This window comes from Rhea pennata, chromosome 9 (assembly GCF_028389875.1).
Source record: "Rhea pennata isolate bPtePen1 chromosome 9, bPtePen1.pri, whole genome shotgun sequence".
In the NCBI taxonomy this organism is placed as follows: domain Eukaryota; kingdom Metazoa; phylum Chordata; class Aves; order Rheiformes; family Rheidae; genus Rhea; species Rhea pennata.
The window spans coordinates 28,683,551-28,704,895 of record NC_084671.1 but is presented as its reverse complement, the minus strand read 5'-3'; the positions used below and the strand labels follow the sequence as shown (position 1 = coordinate 28,704,895).

Below are 21,345 nucleotides of genomic sequence, written 5' to 3'. Positions count from 1 at the left end.
CTCACTCAGGTGCTGGTGAAAGTTGGTTTAACTGTATTAACTGACTTACTGATGGGTTTCTGCACCCATCCGCCAGCAGCGAACCGGCCCACTTGGCATGGCTCAGTGCACAACTGAATTGAACATATGGTTCCCATCCAGGCTTTCCCTGCAGTTTGCCCTAACTATAATGCTTTTCCCTGTCTTCCTCCTGGGCATGTTTTTGTCTTATCTTCTGATTTGCAGCCTTGCTCCCTTCCTTTTACTTCTTTCTGCTTAGCCTGTTTTCCCCTAATTAAGCCTCTTTTTGCAAATTTGGCAGTACTGTGCTGTTTGCTGCCACTGTTCACTTGCACATCCCCTCTTCCTGCTTTCATCATGCTTGCTCAGACAAGGCTAGTTGGGCAGGGGTTGTCTACTGCAGCCCGTGCTGTGCATAGGTCAGTTGTGCTCCAGACCTGGCTGCTCCACAAGCATAATTGTAATAAGAAGAATAGTAAGTCATTTGCTCTCCCTTGTTAGTAGTGTCTAAATATGCTTACACTGAATGAACAGGGGCATTTCTGCCTGGAGAGTGTCTTACTACCCTGTTTTCTTCATCCTAGTTACAGCTTTAAACTCTGAAGAAGAGAATGATCCTCCAACCTACAAGGAAGCCTTCCCTCCGCTCCCTGAGAAAGCACCATGTTTGGAAGCTGCCCAGGAACCTGCTGGGCCCTGGTGCAAAATTCGACCAATAAAGGCTTCTGTCATCACTCAGGTTGGTGAGAGCGAGTGTCTTATTTCCCCCTTTTGCTCCCCACAGAATGTAGATGATGTGAAGCTTTTCCCCCCATGGGAAATCCGTAGTGTGTCAGATTGGTAGCCTCTCCGCAGTATACCCTTGCTGGGCACGAGCAAGACTAGGGGTGAGAGCTAGGACCAGTGTGAAGGGAAAGGATGTATTGAGAAACAGTCCAGAAGACACTCACTACCCCTATTCCGCAAAGAGCTGGCGCAAGCCTGACGGGAGGACTGCAGAATTCAAGCAGTGAACGCTAATCCGTTAAAGTGTTCCCCCCAGTAGCTCAGCACTTTTGCCTGCCTGTGCAAGATGTGCTTTAGGAAGACACCTAAAGAGTGGAACAGTCTGCCTGCTGCAGCGCTCTCGCACTTTCCCTAGGAACCGCTGGTGTCTCCACTGGAAAGGCTGGTGGGTTGCACAAACCTGGGAATTGCTAGTCCAGTATAGCAAAGACAGAAAGAGATGCTAGAGTATTCGGAAGCATACTGACTGCTTGTTGTGTCCTTTTTCCATCGGTGCTTTGATTGAGCAGGTGTTTCATGTGCCACTGGAGGAGAGGAAGTACAAGGACATGAATCAGTTTGGAGAAGGCGAGCAGGCCAAGATCTGCCTGGACATCATGCAGAAGACAGGAGCTCACCTGGAGCTGTCTCTCGCAAAGGACCAGGGCCTTTCAATCATGGTCTCTGGCAAGCTGGAAGCAGTCATGAAGGCTCGGAAGGAGATTGTCGCTCGGCTGCAGACTCAGGTGAGAGCATCTAACTGTTTCTGACTTTGTCTTTACTCTTCCCTAAGATGCACGGATGCTTTGAGACCCTTGGGCGTGTGTGCTTATAAGCCGAAGAGGTGTTATTAGATGACTAATTCAGCTTTACCTTGTATTTTCAAAGCATGCAATTGGCAATTTGGAATGGTGGCGAGGCTTAAAATAGGATTCAAAGCTAATTACAGGCCATGGTGTTGCATGAAGGGTGGAGTCTGCAGTCTCTGAACACTTGAATCGCAAACAGTGACTTTGCTAAGATACTGCTGCTGGAGGGGGTGCTAGGCCCCTCGCACAAAGCTAGTAGTTTGTGAGGATAGGACTGTGCCTTCTCTGAACTCCTATAGAGAAGAATGTGGAGGGGCAGGAGAAGGAAAGAGAGAAAAGAGGAGGTACGGCTGAAAGCTTCATATCAGGGTTCTGGATTGTGAAACTTGAGCCACACTGATAGAGCCCCGTTGTTTCAGTTGCTTCTCCTTTCAGCTCTATAGGTTTTGATTCCTCACCTTCTGATTCCTGAGTTCATAATCAAGATGGTATTTCTGGTTAAGATATATGACAACCAGTTCTCATAGGGTACATTAAGGTGTAATGTAAAAGGCAGTTAATGCGATAGTTAATACAATGTCTGCTTCAGTGCTGTTCAGCCCATGTGTCATTCTCTGCCAGAGGGCAAACCCTACATAATGTGCATCTGGAAAAATACATCAGGTTGTACTACCACAGACTCATGACCCAGTGTCCCCAAATGCACCTCCTGCTGCCCTGGCCCCAAGTCTGAAAGGTGTGTCTGTATTCTCAACTGGATTCAGTAGAAAGAGATAGAGTTGAAGACCAAATGATCTTTTTCATGATTCTTCCAGTGTAGTTTGAATTTTGTGTCTAGGTACTCTTTGTAGTTACATATTCACAGGCATAAAGAGCATGGCAGCAATCATAAACTACCAAGCTAGTAAAAACTCACACAGCAAGAAGGAAAAAAAGTCCATAATCCCTGTTAAAAAACCCAGCCTTTTAAGGGTAGATTGAGAGAATCTTTTAGGACCTCTTTTCTAAGAGGGGCCTTCTAGAACTGCTCCTGGATCAGCATATGTCACACTGAAGACACCTTCCAGTGAATAACAGCAAGCACCTCTGAGCTGTCTGCCTGCTGGAATAGGTTTCTGGTGTTGAATTTCTGTTTCCTAGGCATCAGACCATGTGTCTTGTTCTCTGTAGGCTTAGCAACGGGTGCCAGAGTTTGGATAAACTCAATCCTTGAGCCATCCTCTCAGTTACTGCTGGTATTGCCTCTGTGGCTTATGCTGGATGACTGGCACCTCTTCAACTGTGCCTGAAAGCCTTTGCTAGTTCAGAGCACTATTCCTGTGTCTCAAGCAAACCACAAGATTTTGGGGGAAAGGTGGGTTTTAGACTCCTGGTATACAGGTGCTACAGGTCAACTATTCTGGTACCGTAGCAGTCCTCAGTCTGGAGGTGGTTGGAGGGGATTGTGCTTACTCCTAAGGGGTGATTGCTGAGCAGCATCTAACTCAGTTTTCCTGGCTCTATTCATATGGGTCTAGCAGTGCAGACAAGGGTTCTCACAGATGCTTGGTTCCTGTGTTACAGGCGTCAGCGACAGTTGCCATTCCCAAGGAGCATCACCGCTTTGTCATTGGAAAGAACGGCGAGAAGCTGCAGGACCTGGAGCTCAAAACTGCAACCAAAATCCAGATTCCCCGCCCGGATGACCCCAGCAATCAGATCAAGATCACCGGCACTAAGGAAGGGATTGAGAAAGCCCGACACGAGATCCTGCTAATCTCGGCTGAGCAGGTACTTGAGCCCTGTGATCTCTCTCGTGACATCAGCTGGAGAGGTGTTTTGCTTCTCCACAGTATATGAGGTGTTTGTAGCCACCCTGGGCACGTTTGCTGGCTAGTATGTTAGTCTGAACAGAGACAGGTATGATGCCCCTGCCCGTATGAGCAGCTTTGCAAGGGTCTGTAACTTTTGGTTCTCTATTCTGTTCATCTCTGAAGCCAGATAAGTGTTTTCCATGTTTGCAAACGACCATGTTTGGTGCTAGGTGAGATAAGGCAGGATGTTAGAGATGAATGCCACATAACAACAGTAGCAACAGCAGGATCTGTAGATTGGAATAGGTGGAGATCTAGCAGCCTGCGGACTACAGAGGGTGCTTGGACCAGAGTGTTGAGGAGGTTAGCACTGGGAACTTAGCTGTGTCTGGCAGAGACTGTTTTGTGGAGGACAGTACCCACAGAGGTCTGTTTTGGGCTCTTCCAGGATAAGCGTGCTGTGGAGCGACTGGATGTGGAGAAAGTGTACCACCCCTTCATTGCTGGCCCTTACAACAAGCTGGTGAGCGAGCTTATGCAGGACACAGGGACACGCATCAACATTCCCCCGCCCAGCGTCAACAAGACGGAGATAGTCTTCACAGGAGAAAAGGAGCAGCTAGCCCAGGCCGTGGCTCGTGTTAAGAAGATCTATGAGGAGAAGGTATGAATAGTTATAAGCCCCACCTGCCGTCTTCCCTGCACGTGCTCATACACCCTCTTTGCTTCTTGTTCCACTTGTGCATCTCTCCATTGCGTCCTTCTCGCATCATCTCTGGCTCTGCAGCCCTTGCAGTGCATGGCCTTGGGTCTTGCTGTGTCCTTCCCCAGAAGAGTGGGGTTTGGGGTGATGCTACCAGGGAGAAGATGGATGTTTTGCTTTTCTGTGTCCTGGGCCACAAAGAAGTCCCTTGGCTCTTATTCACAAAGATGTAACTCGGCAGTGAAGTGTGAAATCTGCAGTGTTGTTGGCCTGCTGATATTGTCAAAATTGCTAAATTAAAGTAGAAGTTGCTGAAGAGTAAATTTCATGTATTGATTCTCTGCAGCCAGCATTGCAGTGAATATCCCTGTTGTGGGTTGCTGGGCTGTTCTTCCCTTGGTTAGGACTAGGACTGTATTCGTGCTAATTTGGATTTCAACAGAGATAATCAGCTTATAGCCAGGTAGTCTACGTGGTGTGGCATTGCGATACTGCCTGAGGGACAGCTGGGTGTTGAGCTTTGTTGTGCAAGAATGCGTGTGTATGTGGTCTCCTCCATGTAGTGTCCCAGAGAGCTTGCGGCTGAGTACAAGCCGCACCTGTGAACCTATGAGCACAAGGCTTTTGAGGGGCAGTGTCCCACATCGTGCTAGGGTTCTTTGGATGATGTGTGCTCACCTTTGCTCTGCTCTTTGCTGGATGCAGAGTTTCAGCTGCATCTGGTGGCTGCCCCTTCCTTTCACTTCTGTCCTTCTCTACCCCCCTTTGATTGATGCCCTAGTGCCTCTGCCCCTACAGAAAAAGAAGACTACCACCATTGCAGTGGAGGTGAAGAAGTCCCAGCACAAGTACGTCATCGGCCCCAAGGGGAATTCCCTGCAGGAGATCTTGGAGAAAACTGGAGTCTCGGTCGAGATCCCACCCACTGACAGCAGCTCGGAGACGGTGATACTGCGTGGCGAACCTGAAAAGCTTGGGCAAGCATTGACTGAAGTCTATGCAAAGGTATTGATAAAATGGGGTAGGCCTTCTTAGAAAGTCATGTAAAGGCGTATCCTTCAGCGCTGGCAAATGTGAGGGGTCTCTGCTGGGCTGCTAAAGATGCTGCTTAGCTGAAACCAGTACTGAGGCTGCCAGTGTAGGGAGAAATTCAGACTGAACTTATGTGAAGACCTCTTCCAGTCTATCCATCATACAGTTTCTCTGTTCTTCTATCTCAGGCCAACAGTTTTACCGTCTCCTCGGTCTCTGCCCCCTCTTGGCTTCATCGTTTCATTATTGGAAAGAAAGGACAAAACCTGGCCAAAATAACTCAGCAGATGCCAAAGGTATGGATGAGATGGTTAGCTTAGCACCCTCTGCTGTAAGATGTGGTTTAGCTTGTAGAAGGGATAGATGTGTTCTAGCATGGGAGAAACCAGAGAGGAAGTGACATAGATCTTAATATTAAGAGATCCTCTCTTTCCTGCTACAGACATTACTCATCTTGAGTTACACTGGTGGGTTGAGGCCTTCAAAAGAACCTTTATGTGATCCTAGTTTGAGAACTGATGTAGTAATGTACCTGCAAATGTTGAATTCAGCTAGGTTTTTCACTGTGAGTTACATGATACCTGGAGAAAGGTCAGGTGACCAGTTTCTCCAAAGCCCTTGCAGCCTCCAGGACAGAACTAAAGCCATGGGCTCTAGACGCTATTGTCTGGCCAGAATTGTGAGTTACCTATTTCCAAAAACACAGGCATGATTGTTTACTGTGTGGGAAAGAAACCATCTCCTAGTGGCAGAGATGAGTAGTGTAGGCCTGGCTAACAGCACTGACCTGACTTGCAAAAGTCTTACTGGATTCTCTATCCTGTCTAAAGGTTCACATCGAGTTCACTGAAGGAGAGGATAAAATCACCTTGGAAGGACCTACAGAAGATGTGAATGTGGCTCAGGAACAGATTGAAGTCATGGTCAAGGATCTGGTAAGTTGGTGTTACTAGTTCCAGTACATAAGAAGAATGTGAGGGGAGAAGGGGCAACAGAGCAGGGCTGAGGACACATGGATCGCCTCTGCATGGTTACAGGAGGCAAGCTGTGCGGCAGATGAGTGAAACACTTGGTTGTGAAACTTGTCCATAGCTTTCAGTCTTAAATCTTTTGCTGCAGAGAAGGGAGAATTCTCTTTCAGTCATAGCTAGGGATGCAAAAAAATCCCTTTAAATCTTTTGCAGACAGGGTACTCTCAGGGCAGTGAGTGTTTCTACTCTGCTTAGTAGCAGGAGGAGTGTTTGCACCTGGCTATTGGAGTGGCAGTGTCAATACTGGCAATAGATAGTTACTCAGGGCACAAGATAGGAGAAGTGGTGGCCTTGCCTACCTAGCCCTATACAATTCTTTATAGATCAACCGGATGGATTATGCAGAAATCAACGTTGACCACAAATTCCACCGACACCTTATTGGCAAGAATGGAGCTAACAGTAAGTAGGGTGCCTTTCTCGCAACGCTGCAATCCCTCCTTGGCCTGTCTGTCTGTCTTGGACTACTGTTTAGCAGACAGTAGCGAGAGTTCTGTAGCTCATCAGAGCTGGTGTCTCCATCACATTACATCTGTTCTTCTAGAGCAGTGCTGGCTCAAGGAGATAAATGGGCAGGAAGGCCTTGGGGTGGCTTCAATTTGAGATAGCGTCTTGGGAGGCTCAACAGGGATGAAATTATTTTGCCATGTCCTGGAGGAAGTTTTATCTCGGTTGGAGAATTAAATTTTCCTTTCTTTCAGGTAGCTCTGTGACTAATGTAACATACATTTTAACAGTAGATTGGAGGGGTGTTGGAAATCTGCCAGTGGGTTTCTCCCTCAGAAAAGAATTTGGGATCAGAAATGAAACGACCATCTTCCTCCTTGAACTGCAGCACGTTTAGATCAGATCTGTTGATGCTTCATTCTGGCAAACAGGCATTTGGCTCCGTAGATGCCACAATACTTACCTATACAGATCTTACAAGTCTGCTCTCACTGAACTCCAAGGTGAAGAGGCACTGCCCCTATTTCAGGCCCAGCCCACTGGCGTTTTCTGAGCTTACTGCTTAAACAACCTCTGAGTACTGATACCAAGATGCTTTGTTGCTAGCCTTGGCTTAGCAGACTGTATCACCGCATTCATTCCCTTGAAGTTAACAGAATCAAGGACCTCTACAAGGTGTCTGTGCGCATTCCGCCGGACAATGAGAAGAGCAACCTGATCAGAATTGAAGGAGACCCGCAGGGGGTCCAACAGGCCAAAAAAGAGCTGCTGGAACTCGCTTCCCGTATGGTGAGTAGGACGCGATGCTTGGGAGGCCACAGAGTTAGGGCTCTTGTGTTTCCATGGAACCTCTTCTGGTGCAAGTGTGTGCCTCCTCACCTCCTGAGCTCTCCGATCTGTTGGCAAAGGTAGTTCCTGTGCACAGATCTGTTCCTCTATTTGTGTGCATATACTTTCTCTGTCAACCTAAAATGAATTTTGTGTAGGGGCAGACAAACAGAGCTGGCAAGTAAAACTGTCAGGCAGCAAACTGGTACATAAAGCTGTGTGGCTCTCCTGCTGAAAATCCGACTGTAATCTGTATCCTCATCAGGAAAATGAACGCACCAAGGACCTAATCATTGAGCAGAAATTCCACCGGACCATCATTGGGCAGAAGGGCGAGCGGATCCGGGAAATCCGGGAGAAATTCCCAGAGGTAAGGCTTTCCAGGGGATGGGGAACCCCGAGGGGATGTTTCCTACTCTGTCGCAGTCGCAGACATAAGTCTCAGACACACTTTTGCTCATAGTTGCAAGTCTCTTCCGACTAACTAATGAAGTCATAAATTCAGTGACTCTATCTAATATATATGAGGAGACTTCCTCTTGGCCAGAAGCTGCTAATATGGCTACATTTTTTTTTGAATTTGACTGAGGATGCCTAGGATCCCAGGCTTTGTACGTCTGACATAAAGCAGTTCTTGCATTTACTTGAGTTTGCCTTTAAATGACCACCTCTTGCAGGTTATCATCAACTTCCCAGACCCAGCGCACAAGAGTGACATCGTCCAACTTAGAGGTCCCAAGAACGAGGTGGAGAAGTGCACCAAGTACATGCAAAAGATGGTGGCAGACCTGGTAGGAGGAGTTCTGTGTGTTCTTCTGTCGTACACACCTAGGTAGCCCTGCAATAAAGCACAGCTGTACTGTCACCATAGCTTAGCTGGAGTTGAAACACCTCTAGATGAGGGAGCTGTGCATGCTGTTCTGGCTGGATGGGGGCAAGAGGGTATAATACCTCTTATTTGAAGGCAGCATGGGAAGGAACTTGCTTTTGCTCGTTGTTGCAAGTCTCTTCTACAGAGAGCTGCCTTGGCCTTAAGCCTGTTGTCAAAAGCTTGCGTTTATCAAGTTCCTGGGGCAAGGTCTGGCTTTGCATGACAGTGTAATCTTCAGTTGTCCTTTCTTTTCTCCCTTAGGTTGAAAACAGCTTTTCTATTTCTGTCCCCATCTTCAAACAATTTCACAAGAACATCATAGGGAAAGGAGGTGCCAACATCAAGAAGGTGAGATAGCTTTCCTATCTCCAGTGCTCAGTATGGTTTCTGCCTGCAGCTAAATCCCCACTCATGGTGATCTCCTGCTTGTTGGTAAAATGCAATCTCCAAGAGCTTTCTTTTGACACGGGACATCTCTGAAATTAATTTTTTCCTTGTGGCAGATCCGTGAAGAAAGCAACACCAAAATTGATCTCCCAGCAGAGAACAGCAACTCGGAGACAATTGTTATTACAGGCAAGAGAGCAAACTGCGAAGCTGCTCGCCACAGAATCCTTGCCATTCAGAAGGAGCTGGTAAGCAAAATCACTGCCCTGTTGCAGATGAGGGACCTGAAAACATTGCTAAAAGGCACGAATAAAAAAGAAGTGGCTGTAATGGGAGAGGACAGGGAGGAATCAAAACATGCACCTCAATGCATTCTTGGATCTTAAACCCAAGTTTTTAGGAAAAGTTGTCTGTAGCTCATTGCCCAGAGAGCTGTGATTTAGGCCTGTGTCATCTGGCACTTTTTTTTTTTCAGAGAAGTCTCTTTATCCAGCTTGCCAGGATGCAAGTAGGGCTGTCCCTCTGAAATGTCTTTTTTGAACTAGGGAAGGCAATGTCTTAACTGAGATCAAGGAGACTAAAAATATCTTGCACTCAACATTAATGAGGACAACTGTTATCACCTTGAATGAAGCAAGGAACTGAGCTGCATAGTTAAGATGAAAGCTTTTAGATGGGAGATTAATCTCCCAAGACGGACTCTCAGCAATAGTCAGGATACTTGCTTGTCTGAGTGCTTGCAGATTACCAGAGAGCAGACTTGTGTCTTTGAGAGGTGCTCTGGGCGGCTTGCTGAACTGCACCAACATCTCCTGTGTAAAGTGCTAGCTGACAGCAGCTGTTGCACCTCCAGATGGACTCCTTCATGCAGGTGCAGTGATCTTTTGATCAGAGAATGCATTTGTGGTGTTTTTTCTTGGGGAAGGGATGTAATTCCTCTAAAATGAACTGTGCTGTGAGGTGATGCTGTGCCTCCTGCCTCTGGCTGCTCATATGTCAGCAGCAGCCAGTCTCAGGCCTCTCTAGTGAGGCATTTCTTACAGCTGTGTGTAGAAACTGGCAGCGTGGAGGTTGTGCGGTAAGCCGAGTGGGGACAAACACGTTTCTGCAGCTGATTAACTGCCTGGCACTGTTCTCTTTTAGGCCAACATCACAGAGGTGGAGGTCTCTATTCCTTCTAAGCTGCACAATTCCCTCATTGGCGCCAAAGGCCGCTTCATCCGCTCCATCATGGAGGAGTGTGGTGGGGTCCACATTCACTTCCCCACAGAGGGCTCTGGCAGTGACACCGTGACCATCAGGGGCCCAGCGCAGGATGTGGAGAAGGCAAAGAAACAGCTGCTGCACCTGGCAGAGGAGAAGGTTAGCCCTGTCCTAGGGGAAGAAGCAGATTGTTTTGGCCAGCCTTTTCTCTTCTGGAATTGAAATTCTGCCTGCTGGGAAGCCTCTGGCATCAGTCAGCTCCATCATCTTTTGAGGGATTTGAGGACAATTGGGATAATTAAAAGAAAAATGTGCTTCCATCCCTATGACAATGAATTCCACCCCCACAGGCAGAAGAAATGGCTCTAACACTACTTTCTGCAGGCTGGGAATGTATTGGAAGGGCCAAGGCCCTCTACTCCTAGTGTTTAAATGCTGTTAGGTAACCACATCCCCCAAAACATATTTTTCCCTGCATATCTCCCTTTCTTCTTCTTTCTTTTTTCTTTTCTTTTTTTTTCTTTGGGGAGTTTTTTTCTCAAATTCCAGCTCTTGTCACTGTTCTTCCATTTCACTGCATGTACCTGGGTTTAAGAGCTGAGTTACAAGACCTTGCTCTGAGCTGTGACTAGCTGGTGATTTTATTAGCAAAAGAAACCCCTTTGCAACTTGTATGTGTATACAAAGTTCTCCTGATCTGCTGCTTCTGCTGCCTGGCTTACAGCAGTCAGTCTGCAAATGGTTACACTGCCTCATGCGAGTATCAGACCATTTTTCAGGGGAAGTCTTTTTCTGCTCATGTTCTCACTAGTCATGCTGAGTACACAGATAGCTCTTCAGCACTGGGAATGTCTTCATGTAGTATTTTCTCTTTAAGACATCATACCTCTGATTTTGGACATCAGGCTGCATCTGCCTTGCTCCTGAAACAGTGTGTATGTGTGTGCAGGTACACTGCATACACTACTGATGTGGGCATATATCTGCTGTATATTGACATGTTTTCTGGCTATCTGACTCCTTTCAGCAAACAAAGAGTTACACTGTGGACCTCCGTGCAAAGCCAGAGTACCACAAGTTCCTTATTGGTAAAGGTGGTGGCAACATCCGTAAGGTGCGTGATAACACTGGGGCTCGCATCATCTTCCCGACCTCTGAGGACAAAGATCAGGAGCTGATCACCATCATGGGGACTGAGGAGGCTGTCAAGGAGGCACAGAAGGAACTGGAGGCCCTCATCAAGAACCTGGTGAGAACTACTTCTCCTCTTTTCCTACCCATCCCTGTAGCAAGTGGCAAGTGTGGAGGACCTGCTTGTCCTAAAACCATGTGCTGCCCTTCATGGGAGTTCGGAAAGATCTCCATGCTGTCAGTGTTGGAGTGAAGTAGTAATGGTTTTCTGACTGCCACTGAGCACAGCAAACTAGTGATTGCCACCAGAGATTGACTGATTGTCATCTATCGGCAGGATAATGTGATTGAAGACTCCATGGTTGTTGACCCTAAGCACCACCGCCACTTTGTCATCCGGAGAGGGCAAGTTCTGCGTGAGATCGCTGATGAGTATGGTGGTGTGATGGTCAGCTTCCCACGCTCTGGCACCCAGAGCGACAAAGTCACCCTCAAGGGAGCCAAGGACTGTGTGGAGGCAGCCAAGAAACGCATTCAGGAGATCATTGAGGACCTGGTATGTCCAAGGAAAGCTGTTTTCATCACTTTGTTGCTTCAGCAGTGCCCTTCTTGAACCTATGTACAGCCAAGCTGTATATAAACGAGTCCTGCGGCTACATAGGACCTCGACAGACTTTAGGTCCCAGGCTGGGGAATAGCTACTGGCTCCAAAATGGCAAAGCTCTACAAAAGAATTGCTTCCTCTGCAGTCCCCAGGGTGTTTTGGGGTGGAAATGGAAGCTCTTCCTTGATGAGCTTCATTAAAAAGTTGGAGCCTTCTTATGCCTCTCCATGCTGGGTCTTTTGCAATGGCTGCTACCTGACTTTTCCTATCCTGTTAGCACTGGCTTTTGGAAGCAGCCGCTGGTCAAACTTGTGCTCTCTCGCGCTCTCTCTTTTTTTTTTTCCCCGCATCTTTTTCCTTTGTCTGAATTGTTCCTCCCCTTTAGGGTCATGGAAAGCTTGAGCTTTGGTCTCTAAAGCCCTTGACATCATGGGTTGGAGGCAGCCTTTGTTAAGAAATCCTACACTAATTCCTGTAAGAATAGGAAAGATTCGAAGAAACTTTCAGTTCTTCCCCTGCCACCAGCTTTTATGTCCTCACGTGTCCATTATGGATTTCACCATGCACAAGCATCCTGTATTCTGGTGTGAAAGTGGCTGCATCGCAATAGAGCAACTCTGCTTTCTCGCAGGAAGCTCAAGTGACAATCGAGTGCACCATCCCACAAAAGTTCCACCGCTCCATTATGGGCCCCAAAGGATCCCGAATCCAGCAGATCACCCGGGACTATGGTGTCCAGATCAAATTCCCTGACAGGGAGGAGAACCCAGGTATTCCCATGGATGCATGTTCGCATGGTAATTGGGGCATCACATGAGTGTAGTGTAGAATAGCATCTTGGCTTTTAATATATCAGTGGAGATGTTCCAGCTGAAATCTGTAGAGAAGTAGCTTCAGGTGTACCCTGCCATGTCCTTAATCTGGGCTCAGCATCAGCCTGGTCATCTCGGAGGGAAAAAGGGCCGATTTGGTGAGGTGAAACCTGCAGACCTTGAATATGTTCTCAACACAGCGCAGGGAGCACGAGGACCTAACCTGGCAGAAAGCAGAACCTGCTGCTGCTCCGTTGCTCTAGAGGCTTGTCGAGGCTTCTCTGAGCTCTCGTGCTCTCGTTGCTGGGTATATTGACCACAGTCAAGGCCCGTTGGCTGGGGCCTGCTCTGCCTGTTCTTGTTGAACAGCCTGGCCTAGCATCAGCTGCCTTGCTGTAATGTCCAGTGATGTGCTGGTCAACTTTCCTGCTGGTGAAGAAGCTGCCAGCCTTACCTTGTGGCAACGAGCAGGCTGCAGATCTAGAGGGGGATATGTTGAGCAGGGAGAGGGCTCTGCACATTTAACATGAATTTCTTTTCCATTTTGGCAGCCCCTGCTGCAGAGCCAGCTGTGCAGGAGAACGGTGAGGACGGAGGGGAAGGCAAGGATGGGAAAGATGCGGACCCCAGCTCTCCAAAGAAGTGCGATATCATCATCATCTCTGGCCGCAGGGAGAAGTGCGAGGCAGCGAAGGAGGCGCTGCAGGTACGTGGCTTTCCAAGGCCCCTTAGGACTGTAACACAATGCATTTTGCCCCGATGCAAAAAGCTCACCGTGAGCTTTTGGGTGGTAACAAAATTATCCAGCTATGTTTGCTACTGAGCTGGTCGCTGACCTTAACTGCAGACTACCCAGGGAAGTGCTCCTATGGCTCTGTAATTTAGCTTGGTGGCCTGACCTAGCGATTGTCAGAGCTGTAAGCAGCCCCAGGTTACTTGCCATGAAAGCATGACATGCTTGTTCTATGGAGCAGGGCTGCAAAGAGAAACTGTCTGAGGATGAATCATTCAAACTCGAGCAGACCTTGCCATAGACAAGGTACCATGTCGCAGTAGTGATGTTGTCTGGGTCTCTGCTAGATGGAAACCAGGGATATCTCCAGAGAAGGTATAGGATATAGGATTGTTTGCTTGGAAAAGGTACTTTAACACCCAACAGGTCGTTACCAAGTTTGCAGCTGCTCTCTCTGCCTTTAGAGTTTATGCCTTGACTCTACAAGGGAGTGTACCTCAGTTTATCAAGTTGTTGTTTTGGGCAAGAATATGGCAAGCTGCAAGATGAGAGATGTTTTTCATCTGTTAAACTGTGCTCCTTCCTCTGCAGGCTCTGGTTCCTGTCACCATTGAGGTGGAAGTTCCCTTTGATCTTCACCGTTACATTATTGGCCAGAAAGGAAGTGGAATCCGCAAAATGATGGATGAGTTTGAAGTAAGTCAGTGCCCTTCCTCTGGTCTCCTCTGTCCCGGAGTGTCTGTAAGTGACTGTGTTTGTGGTGTCATACTCAGCACTGTCATGGCTTGACCATGGCAACGCAGGCTCTGTAATAAGAAAATGATTGCTCTGTAATTTGGTCCTTGGCTCTGGGGTTTGGTATTTTTTGCACTGAAGCTGTGTGATGCCATGAATGTTGCATGATTTTTCTTTTCTTTTTTTTTTTTTTCTTTTCTTTGGGGTGTCTGCAGGGATTCCCTACCAATGTGAGGGTCGTTTTCCCTCGGCCATGGGAGACAACTCTGCCATGCCTGCTTATTTGGGAGAGTTTCCCCCTGAAGCCCATGGTGCTTACCATGGGCCTCTCGTTCTTGGGACTCGTGTAGGTTGGCTGCAGACAGCACAGCTGAACATGTGTTTCTTTCCTAGCCTCTCCAGGCTAGCACAGAAACTGCTGGGAGCTGAAGCGCTGCAGCAAAGGTATAGGTGGTGGCTGAAGAAGCAGAGGTCAGGCTCTCTGGGTGGGGGCTGATCCTGATGGCAGGGGAGATCAGCTAGGAGCCAACCTGTATTCAGTAGTAGTACAAAATGACAGTTGGTACCTGTTGCTCAGGTGAACATCCAAGTTCCTGCTCCTGAGCTGCAGTCAGATGTCATCACCATCACTGGACTGGCTGCCAACTTGGATCGTGCCAAGGCTGGGCTCCTGGAAAGAGTGAAGGAACTGCAAGCTGAGCAGGAGGATAGGGTAAGGCTTACGAGGATTGGGTAAGGGCTCTTTCATATGACCTCGCAGGGGAGAGATTTTGGATTCTACCGTAGAGGAAACTTTGGACTTCTTAGGGCTTTATCACAACCCTGTGTTCCTTCCATACACCTCAGGGTGGGAACCTCACAGTGCTAGAAGTCCTTCTGTACTGTTTCTCAGTGAATCCTTGTCCCAGCTCTGAGGGATGAGCTTGGTGGTTATTTACTACTTGGAATTTCCTGTTGGACTTGGCAAAAGCACAAGATCTCAGCTGATGGCTGTGCCAGAAGGAAATGATGAGACTTGGAGGGACATCACTGTACGGGCTGTGGCATGTTGCCTGCTCTTGTGCCTTCACTCTGCTTCTCCCATTCCAGGCCTTGCGAAGCTTTAAGCTGACAGTCACCGTGGATCCCAAATATCACCCTAAAATCATTGGAAGAAAGGGAGCAGTGATCACCCAGATACGCACAGAGCATGAGGTCAACATTCAGTTCCCTGACAAGGATGATGAAAGTCAGGTAAGGGCAGAGGGGGCACAAAGAGGGCTGCTGGTAAGGGCAGAGGGGGCACAAAGAGGGTAACTGGTAATCTCTGGGCATAGGAAGCACAGCATCATCTGTGGGGCTCTAACCTCCCTGTGCTGCCTTTGGAAGAGGTGGAGAATAAAGGCGAGCAAAAAGGAGAAGGGCTGCTTGGGTGCTTGTGGGCCTGGTCACTCACACATCTCCCCATGCCCCCAGGCCCAAGATCAGATCACCATCACAGGCTATGAGAAGAACGCTGAGGCTGCCCGGGATGCCATCATGAAGATCGTTGGGGAGCTGGAGCAGATGGTCTCTGAGGATGTGACTCTGGATCATCGCGTTCATGCACGCATCATTGGTGCGCGCGGCAAAGCCATCCGCAAAATCATGGATGAATTCAAGGTAAGCAGTGGGACCACGATTCACCAGGCTGGGCCAGGCCTGGGTGCCCAGTGGTGTTGCTTGCTCACGCGTTGCAGGCTTGGCAGCAGCTTAGTGCTGCAAGCTGCAGTCAGGAGGGTGAGGCCTTGTGGTCCTCACATGTTGTGTCTGTGGAGCACCTCCAGCTAGAACAGGAACAGAAGAGCCAACGGTGTCTTGTTCCCCTAGAGCTGTATCACTACAAACACATGAGCAGAATCCTTCACGCTGGGGCCCCCTGGTCAGCCCTAGGCAGCTGGGCTGTCTGGACACCGCACCCAGTCACCAGCCCGAGCATCCCCACGCAGCATCTACTGTCAGTCACTCTTCGTCCAGAAGCCAGACAAGGAGGAGGCTGAGCTGCCCCCGTCTTGCAGGAGTGTAGTCGTAAGAGAGACCTGGAAACGCTTCCTTTGTGCTTTAGCTTAGTCCTGCAAACAGCGCTGAGCTCTGTGTCCCTCTGTGGAAGCCCCTGTAGTGGGTTTCTTGCAGGTTGTATCTCAGATGTTTTGGGATCATCTCTCCACAGGAGACGGATGGTTGTGTGAGCTGCTCTGGTTACTGGAGTTAAACAGTTGGGACTGTAGCTGGGGAGCTGTGGAAGAGGACTGTACTGAGACTGAGATTCAGCTTCAGCTGAATTCAAGGAAATCCTCTTTTTTTTTTTTTTTTATTTTTTCCCTTCTTGATTCTCTCGAGTTTGGAACTTCTGAGATACTCTCAGGCTCCAGATTTGGCTACAGGAAGCTGAAGGCTTTGTCCAAATCAGCTCAATCTGGAAAAAGCAGGACCCTGAATATGGCAGTAGCAGAATGTTTTACTAGAGGGCAGTGAGTAATGGAAGCTGGGAGTGAACAGGCTTTGGAGGGCTTGCATCTTGGCTGGCTTTGTTGTTGAACCAAGGAGTGGCCAAACTGGCAACTGCGGCCATTTGTTTCCCAAGTGAGCAGCCTTTGGTCCCCTCGTATGACTTCCCTGCAGCCATCTGGAAGGACAAGGTGCAAGAGAGCCCAAAGGCCATGTGTGGCTTTGCCAGCTCCATAAAATGACTATCAGCCAGGAGCATTCTGTATCTGGAGGAGCTAGAAAGCTTATTGTGCCTCGTGCTGGTGGCGAAGGTGCTAGGAGCAGCGTGAGGATGCGGTCTGGAAGCGCAGCTTTCTTCTGCCTCTGCCTCAAGTGGTGCTGTGCAGAGGGGTGTGAGAGCCGTGGGGCCCTGGGCAGGTAGAACAGCAGGAGCTGCTGGGAGACCAGTTGTTACCACAGACTGGAAGACTCCTGTCTGTCTTCCTTTGCAGGGGAACCAGATGGGCTCCAGAGCCTGGTATATTTTAGGGTATCCCCACCTCGTCTGGACTGTAGAGCTGCTAAACAGACTTGCAGCGGTGAACTGACCAAGGCTTTTCTCTCCTGCAAATCTACTGGTGTGAGTGTAGCAGAGCGTCTGGCTTTTCCAATGTGCAGATCTGAGTCCTCTCCTGTTTCTTGTGTTGCAGGTGGATATTCGCTTCCCTCAGAGTGGAGCTCCTGACCCCAACTGTGTGACTGTGACAGGGCTCCCTGAGAATGTAGAAGAAGCTATCGATCACATCCTGAACTTGGAGGAAGAATATGTAAGTGTTCAGCAAATCTCCGCAGGGGCTTAGCCAGGACTTCCTCTATCGCAGAGCTGGATGTCTGAGGTAGCTCCCTCTGGTATTTCCTGCTGCATCTTTGGAGAACTCAGACCCTGTGCAGGTGGCAGTCAGCCCTCACGTGCAAGTGTCGCTGAAGGCACGGCGTGCAGAGCCCTGGGCTGTGTTCTGCGCAGCAGCGCAAGGGCCGGCCCCGCTGTCTGGGAGGGGACTGACCGAGCACGGTAGCGGCGCGTGCAAGCGCTTGCCTGGCTGCAGCCTGCCTCAGTCGCAGTCGAGGAGGTGGTGGCTGTGGAAGAGGCTAGTGACCTTAGATAGGTCGCAGCAGGGTGAGCTGTACTTGATACCAGTGCAAAGAGCTAGGGAGAGCCTCTTTCTGACTGGGCTATGTGGCTGCAGCTTGCAGATGTGGTGGACAACGAGGCGATGCAGGTGTATATGAAGCCCTCTTCCCATGAAGAGTCCAAGGCCCCGTCCAAGGGCTTCGTGGTGAGAGATGCCCCCTGGGCCACCGTCAACAACGAAAAGGTGAGTGCTGCTTCTGCTAAAGACCTGGGGGCCCGGCGAGTGCGGCACCCTCGGCCAAGGACCTGCTCCAGGATCCTGCCCTCCCGCCTCAGCTGGGGGAAGGGAGCGCTCTCCGGTCCTCGGCAGGCAGAGCAAGCAGTGAGCGGCCCCTTTGCGCTCCTCGGCGTGTGGGAGCTGAGGGCAGGCCTGGGCTCTGCCTCTCCAGCTCCCAAAGCACTGCTGTCTCTCCTTCCTCTGGACATCCTGCCCACGTTGGCCGCCCCACCGTGGAGCTGTGGTGGGTGGGGAACCCTTATCCGAAACCATCCTGCTAGGTGGTGGTCTCTTTAGGGGTCAGCACCTCTGGCTCTTCTGCTGTAGCACAGAAGTGGCTCAGTGGCTGCAGCTGTGTTTTGGCTGGGAACAGGCAGTCTGGATGTGCAGCAGCCCTGTCCTCAGCTGCCCGCAAGCTGCTGCATCTGCTGCAGGACCAGCCTAACCCCACGCCAGCAACCAAGTTACGGAGGTTTGGCTCAGAGAGCCCTGATCTGACTATTACTTGCTTCTCAGTGCCATCTCTGAAGGCTTGACTGTCAGCCCTGGGCAGCCCGAAGGATGTAGTGATCCTATCCCGCCCTTGCCTCTTATTTCTGCTCCTGGGACATCAGAAATTCTGCTCGGTTCAGGGCATGATGCAGGTTTGCAGTAAGGCAGGAGCTTAACTTGTTCCCTTTTCATTTGCTTTAGGCCCCAGATATGAGCAGTTCTGAAGACTTCCCCAGCTTTGGGGCTCAAGTGGCCCCCAAGACTCTTCCCTGGGGACCCAAACGATAATGACCTGGAAGCAGAAACATCTCCTCCAGCCCGCTGACCTGACACTAACCTGCCACAAATACTTCCTGTCTGAAATCTGACCCAGCGGCTGGAGCACAAGTCAATTGCCCCAAGAGGTCTCCTAATGGTGTCTGGAGTGCTAGAGCCCATCCTGCTCCCCTCAGCTATCACCGTGGCTAAGACCCACCCTCATCTCTTGATGGATATTCTTTCCTCCTTTGGAACAAGCCTTCCACTCAGATTCGAACACTAAATGTGTGTGTTTTCGTTAGAAACTCCATAATTGACTCCAAGTGGCTAAGATTTGCAGCTTCCCAAGCGCTAGCAGAGCAATCTGCTCTCTTGAGCATGTCTTACTAGGCATTCTCGCCTTCATTAGGAGACCTCCTTTACTGTGGCTAGGAATCTACTTCCTGTCTCATGACCTCAGGAAATAAATTTCCTTGACTTTCTAAAGCCAAAACGTTTGCCCTCTTTCCTTTGTGTTTATCCCAGGCCTTACCTTACCTTTGTAGAGTGCAATCAACTTTTTTTTTTTTTTCCTTTGAACTGCCAAAAATTCATTTAATGCTGATAGCTGACTGTGGGAAGAGCTTAAAAAAAATAAGCTGAATGATCAGAAAGTTGCTTTTCAAAGAAACAAAACCTTCAGTAGGCTGTAGAGGCACCAGAGAAGGAAGGGACTGGAACACCTCAAGGCTACCCTGGGCAGGTGACCACCTCCGAGTGCAGTGCGTAGAGCAAGCGTGCACCTGCACCACACCGAGCACAGCCTGCACGCTTGACGAGTCTTCCAGCGTGTGCTTACAGGACCCCACTCCTAGCTCGCTCTCCCCAGCAGCCACGGGGGTAGGCAGGTGAACCAACACACGATGAAATTACTGGATGGGACCGATTTGGGTTGGCCGAGGCTGCTGTGGTGGTGCGGCCCAGGAGAAGCTGGTGGGAAGCACAGCCATAAGAAGCTGTAGTCCACTGCTAGCACTATGGCATCTAGGCATGAGCGGTAGGGACACCTATTACTATTGCCTTCTTTCTACCTCAAAAGTCAGTACGATGGTGGCCTCTTGATGGAGGTGGGTAAGCAGCTGCACCAGCTCCCCGCTGCCATCCGGAGCAGAACACCAGGGGAACAGCGAGGAGTCGTGTGGCCCCTGAGGGACTACAGGAGCTCTTTTAGAAGGAAGCTGAGAGCAGTTACGGTGACGCAGGCTGTGAAGCTGGGAGACCTGGGCTTAATTAGGCCTGAGGTGTTAGGAGCAACCTTGCTGCAGCCTTTGGCTGCAGAGGTTGTGAACTGGATGTCTGCTCTGGAGTAAGCAGAGAACTGAAACCATGGGAGACAGCCCAGGCAGCATGTCGAGCCCTCCTCGAGGCCTCCATTGTATGGGCGGTAGAGGGTGATCCATGCTCTGTACTGGGGGCTGCTTGCACCTAGGCACTGCCCCGTCTTGCTCCAAGGAGGCTGTGTCCAAGCTCCTCTAGCCAGTAAGAGGAAAAAAAAAACCAAAAAAAACAACAAAAAAAACCATGTCTTTGTGGAGAGAGGCAGGGAGCATGCAGGGAAGGTCCTGCGTTGCTTCCTGCCTTCCCTGCCTCACTCCTACAGAGGTTGTAGTCTGAGCCATTCCTCTATCCCAGCTGCTTCAGCTCTTGGACAAGCAGGAGGCCCTAGCCTCTCTTCTCTAGTGCTGCTTACAGGGCAAAGGCCCGAATTCTGGAAGGCTGGGCCCAGCAGTTTTGCCTTTCCCAGCGCCGTCCTCCGCCTCCCTCCATCCACCCCGTGTCAGACAGGCCTGACACGCTAACGCTTCTTCTTCCCGCTGCTCTAGCTTTTCTTGGAAGAGGTTGCTATGCAGAAGCTGAACCAAAATCTCGTAGCGCTATCAGTAAGTTTAAGAAATGACTTTGACCGACCAGGTCCCGTCGTGGGGCCCCTAGCTGCCCCTTGAAGGACACGGTGGCCTGCTTCCAGCATGGGAGCTGGCTGATGGGGCGGGTTAGACGGAGCTAGGATAACACCCTCCCAGCCGAGTGTCAGAAAATGGTTACTACCCCTGTAGCTTAGGTCTGTCCTATGTCACCAAGCCTATCACCCCCCCCTTCCTCTTTACACCCCCACCCCAGGCCACTCACCAGTTGCACAGCTAGGCTTGAGTTACAGTTAGGGCACCGTCTGGGCTTGTGCCCTGTAGCCTGACCCTCCACTTTAAAGAAGGTCATGAAGTGATTGTACCTAGTACTGTTCCCCACCACCCTCCTTCCGCAGCAGACTGTGGCATGTGTCCATTTCCTCTCTGACGTCTTCCATATTGTACGTTTTCCATAGCAATGATCCCTTGGCCTTAACTTTGGAATTTGGAGACTATATGCAAACATGTAAAAAGGCTCATGAGTATGGATGACACTGGAATTTTATAAATTCTAAAATAAAACCTGAAACAGCTTGGAGTGTCACGGATATTTTTTCTTCTTGTGGGTTGCGATCCAAAGCAGCACTCTTGGGCTGGGTTTAGCCCAGTCTGAGGCATTCCAGCTTGCACACATGCCCTTGTGCTGCGGCTGTACACCCCTGCGGAGGAGGACCTAACGCCAGAAGCAGCTGGCTCAAGGGTCGTCACAAGGGCCCAGCAGTGGGGGAAACAGCACCAGCCTCACAGTAAGGTGTCTTTTTGCAAGCACCTGGGTGAGGTGGTGCTGTCAGTGTAGGAGAGGAGAAGGAGACCCTGGCAGGTGTCCCTCGTGCTTGCTCCTCTGCTGTGTAGCACCAAGGCATGCGCCTGCAGACCCTCTCACCTGCCTCCTGCATCTACCACTACTGCCCAAC

At 49.7% G+C, this 21,345-nt stretch overlaps 1 protein-coding gene across 2 annotated transcripts in view; it reads left to right on the top strand.

Annotated features, from left to right (window-relative positions):
• HDLBP (high density lipoprotein binding protein) overlaps positions 1-20,964 on the top strand; it is a 39,472-nt gene extending 18,508 nt beyond the window's left edge. For both annotated transcript variants that reach the window (XM_062582222.1, XM_062582223.1), the window contains exons 4-28: positions 585-739; positions 1,296-1,511; positions 3,138-3,344; positions 3,816-4,031; positions 4,869-5,075; positions 5,291-5,398; positions 5,933-6,037; positions 6,457-6,535; positions 7,230-7,369; positions 7,674-7,778; positions 8,086-8,199; positions 8,541-8,627; positions 8,783-8,914; positions 9,810-10,028; positions 10,897-11,118; positions 11,338-11,556; positions 12,236-12,374; positions 12,968-13,122; positions 13,741-13,845; positions 14,462-14,596; positions 14,974-15,117; positions 15,340-15,525; positions 17,040-17,156; positions 17,577-17,705; positions 18,432-20,964. In XM_062582222.1, coding sequence (XP_062438206.1) covers positions 585-739; positions 1,296-1,511; positions 3,138-3,344; positions 3,816-4,031; positions 4,869-5,075; positions 5,291-5,398; positions 5,933-6,037; positions 6,457-6,535; positions 7,230-7,369; positions 7,674-7,778; positions 8,086-8,199; positions 8,541-8,627; positions 8,783-8,914; positions 9,810-10,028; positions 10,897-11,118; positions 11,338-11,556; positions 12,236-12,374; positions 12,968-13,122; positions 13,741-13,845; positions 14,462-14,596; positions 14,974-15,117; positions 15,340-15,525; positions 17,040-17,156; positions 17,577-17,705; positions 18,432-18,518 — 3,728 coding nt within the window. In that variant the 3' untranslated portion in view covers positions 18,519-20,964. The remainder of the gene's footprint in view (positions 1-584; positions 740-1,295; positions 1,512-3,137; positions 3,345-3,815; positions 4,032-4,868; positions 5,076-5,290; positions 5,399-5,932; positions 6,038-6,456; positions 6,536-7,229; positions 7,370-7,673; positions 7,779-8,085; positions 8,200-8,540; positions 8,628-8,782; positions 8,915-9,809; positions 10,029-10,896; positions 11,119-11,337; positions 11,557-12,235; positions 12,375-12,967; positions 13,123-13,740; positions 13,846-14,461; positions 14,597-14,973; positions 15,118-15,339; positions 15,526-17,039; positions 17,157-17,576; positions 17,706-18,431) is intronic.
• Positions 20,965-21,345: the final 381 nt, after the last annotated feature.